Source organism: Wasmannia auropunctata, unplaced genomic scaffold, assembly GCF_000956235.1.
Source record: "Wasmannia auropunctata unplaced genomic scaffold, wasmannia.A_1.0 LD276576.1, whole genome shotgun sequence".
Lineage (NCBI taxonomy): Eukaryota > Metazoa > Arthropoda > Insecta > Hymenoptera > Formicidae > Wasmannia > Wasmannia auropunctata.
The window spans coordinates 1-3,443 of NW_012086314.1; the positions used below are offsets into that span (position 1 = coordinate 1).

General features: G+C 29.4%; 1 protein-coding gene across 4 annotated transcripts; it reads left to right on the forward strand.

Annotated features, from left to right (window-relative positions):
• Positions 1 to 245: 245 nt before the first annotated feature.
• On the forward strand, positions 246 to 2,649 carry LOC105461839 (sulfatase-modifying factor 1). 4 transcript variants are annotated; one of them, XM_011708344.1, is made up of 5 exons: positions 246 to 334; positions 580 to 873; positions 997 to 1,168; positions 2,001 to 2,184; positions 2,385 to 2,649. In XM_011708344.1, the coding sequence occupies exons 2-5, from the start codon at positions 684 to 686 to the stop codon at positions 2,538 to 2,540; spliced, it is 702 nt and encodes a 233-aa protein (XP_011706646.1). In that variant the 5' UTR covers positions 246 to 334; positions 580 to 683; the 3' UTR covers positions 2,541 to 2,649. The 4 variants fall into 4 exon arrangements, with proteins under 4 accessions (XP_011706646.1, XP_011706644.1, XP_011706645.1 ...); XM_011708343.1 differs by lacking the exon at positions 246 to 334 and adding an exon at positions 399 to 491; XM_011708342.1 differs by having other exon boundaries at positions 246 to 873.
• The last annotated feature ends 794 nt before the right edge of the window (positions 2,650 to 3,443 follow it).

Here is a 3,443-nt window from a genome sequence, read left to right on the forward strand (position 1 = left end):
CATGCGCATGATATATCATGGTATCCTTGTTGTTCATCAAATGGTAAACAAAGATAAAAAGATAAATCTTGCGCATAATGCGCTTTGCGGAACGCAGCTAAGGAAAAATGTATGCTTGAAAGGGTTAAATCATTGTATCATAACATTTCAGCATTTTCAGCCAATCAGGAGGATGGCAGTTCTCAAGACAAACGACAAGACCATGTATTACTTGAATTGGCGACGCTGATTCTAAATTTGTTCTTCGTCTAGGTATTTCGTATGTCCATGGTTGCAAATAAGAACCTGTTGCTGAACTCGTGATTAAAATAATTTAGAACAAAAACATGTTTTGGTATAAGAAAGTGACTTTTTTGAATTGTTTCTATAAAATTCAAATGATAATTGGATATTTCTATTTGTGTGTGAATGCTGGAAAAGTTAATGATAACTGTCAATGCAATAAATTGAATCGACAATTAATTTTTAATTTCCGGGAAGGATATTGTAGTGTAAATAACAGAAAATTGGACACAACTAATATAATAGAAAAGCAAATAGAAAAAATGATTAAAATTAACGCCGGTACATATTTCATAGGAACAAACAATCCAGTTTTCGTAGCCGACGGAGAAGGACCAAGACGCGAAGTAGTATTAAATAATTTTTACATAGACAAATTTGAAGTGAGTAATAAAGAATTTATGGCTTTTGTAAATGCCACTGGATATATAACCGAAGCAGAAAACTTTGGGGATTCCTTTGTCTTCGAGGACCTCTTGACACAAAGTACAAAGGACAAAATCAATAAGGCAGTTGCACAAGCTCCTTGGTGGTTACCTGTAAAGCAAGCCTCATGGCAACATCCAGAAGGTCCCAACTCAAATATCACTTGTATGTAAAAAAATTAAAAATGAAAAATAAAATATTGCATTTATAATATTTTCTAATAATATTTATAACAAGTATTATAAAGCTTTTTTATTTAAATTGATAAATTAATTAGATGGTATTTAGCCAGAATGGATCATCCTGTTATTCATGTCTCCTGGAATGATGCAGTTGCTTACTGTAGTTGGGTAGGAAAGAGATTGCCAACTGAAGCAGAATGGGAAGTTGCATGTCGCGGTGGACTTTCTGATAGACTGTATCCTTGGGGAAATAAATTGACGCCAAACAATCAGCATAAGTAGGTTAAACTTATATTTATATAACTGAAATTTCTGTTATAAATAAATATTGCTTGTAATACTTCAGGAGATTATTCGGGACCTAAAAAGAAGGAAAAAAGTTATATAAACATAGGTCTGGAAATTAGTTGTTTCCGAGTTATAATCACTTTTATGTTAAGAAAATTGTAGTTTATTTTTCATAATTGTAATTATAATAACAATCATAATTCACAATAATAAAGTTTATTTTTTTATCCAGGATTCACTACATGGAGGCATAGTCTGCTTGGTATCTCTTTTTTATATATTTTTTAAATTCAATATTTGTATTGTAATACAATTACATTGTTTTTAGAATTAAGGATAAACAAACATGTATTTAAATCGAATTAATGTTCAAAAGGATCACCTTCAGCACAAATGTAGGTCCTTATTCTTCTATCAAAGGAATTCCGAACTTTTTGAGAAACGTTTGGGGGATTTCTTTTTATTTCTTCAAATCTAAAAAATAAAATTAAAAAAGAAGGTGTCAAGCGGACTATATCCCCACGTAATGAATCCTGGGTAAAGAAAATGAATTATAACTATTTATAATTATTATAAATTATTTTATTATTATGAATTATGATTATAAAAAATAAATTACAATTTTTTTTAACATAAAAGTGGTTATAACTCGGAAACGACTTACTTTCGGACCTATGTTTATGTAACTTTTTTTCTCTTTTTTGGGTCTCAAATCACTTCCTGAAGTATTGCGGGCGATTTTTTGGACACTCTGTATATATGTATAAATAACACATAATATTTGTTATAATAAGGATTTGTATATATTTTATCATGTTGTAGAGCTAATATTTGGCAAGGAAATTTTCCTACAGAGAATACTGAAGAAGATGGATACAAAGGCACATCACCAGTTACAACATTTTTGCAAAATAAATATGGTTTGCATAATATTGTTGGCAATGTTTGGGAATGGACAGCAGATTGGTGGATAACAAAGCACTCACATGATCGACATATAAATCCAGTAAGCATTTATTTGTTTAAATAAGGCTTTATTATAACAAAGTAATATGTAATTAAGTCAAAGCTAATAATGAGCAATATTGATACATGTAATTTTAAATAAAATAATCTTTATTTTTTTTAAATTCAAAAATATTATGACATCTATTTTTATGTATATTATAATTTTAATGAAATGGTTTTCATTGGATATATTTTTAGATTGGTCCTTCTAATGGTAGTGATAAAGTGAAGAAAGGTGGTTCATATTTATGTCACAAAAATTATTGCTACAGATACAGATGCGCCGCGCGTAGTCAAAATACACCTGATACGTCAGCTGGAAATTTAGGCTTTAGGTGTGCTGTATTAGCTTAAGTAAAGTATTGAAACTTCGGAGCGCGAGTATTCAAGTTTGGAATGTAAATAAAAATTATATTTTATTTGTATATATAAAATGTCTCAAAAATTATGTATACATAAATTATAATATGACAATAAGTTTTTCCATAAAAGAAATAATTATTAAGAATAAGATGCTCATTAGCATAAAAAATTATTATATTGCTTATCAATTTAATTGTGATATTACGTAGTCTGGCTTTAATGTAAGGCTGTGTTTCAAGACCGTCGAATATGCGGCGCGCAGTATGCCTGGAAATTTGTAAGATTTGTTTTTTTTGTCGCACAAAAATAACATTACCAACCATCAAGATCCATTTTAGACCGCATTTTATCTTTTCTAATTTTGTTTGAAATTGTAATGTGACATATTTTAGAAAAATTGTTTTAAATAAAAAATATTAATGGAAAAATAAAGTTGTCTATTTGTATTGTTTATTATATCATAGTGTGTGATACTGAGTAAAATTATGCTCATTTTATAATACAGTTATCGTTAATTACAACTCTTAAAAAAAAAAAAATACTAATAAAATATTAATACTATACTTCATTAGCGTACTTAAAAATTGTTAGGTAATATGTATTTAATCAAAATGTTATATTTTTCTATGTTACCGACTTTAGTTGCTTAGATATAATGAGAAAGACGTACAACAAATTTTTTCGATTTTCCACATTTTCCACACAGCTGCAAAAAAAGGACCGCCATTTTTATACTTCATATGGTTCACGGAAACCCATGTTATTCGAATTTTAAGTTCTATCTATAGTCAGAGAGAAGCGTGAGAGCGGCCACGCCGGCTTTATGTGTGGGACCGACGATCTTCCTCGTACACTAGCGCCTCACATCCACGTTTTTAAAAAAAGAACTATGTA

Excerpts from the sequence above, each read along its gene's own strand:
- LOC105461839 (XM_011708342.1), top strand. The coding sequence starts at position 327 with ATGTTTTGGTATAAGAAAGTGACTTTTTTGAATTGTTTCTATAAAATT. Across the intron at positions 1,169-2,000 it reads ACGCCAAACAATCAGCATAA|AGCTAATATTTGGCAAGGAA; the intron begins GTAGGTTAAACT and ends ATCATGTTGTAG. Across the intron at positions 2,185-2,384 it reads ATGATCGACATATAAATCCA|ATTGGTCCTTCTAATGGTAG; the intron begins GTAAGCATTTAT and ends ATATATTTTTAG.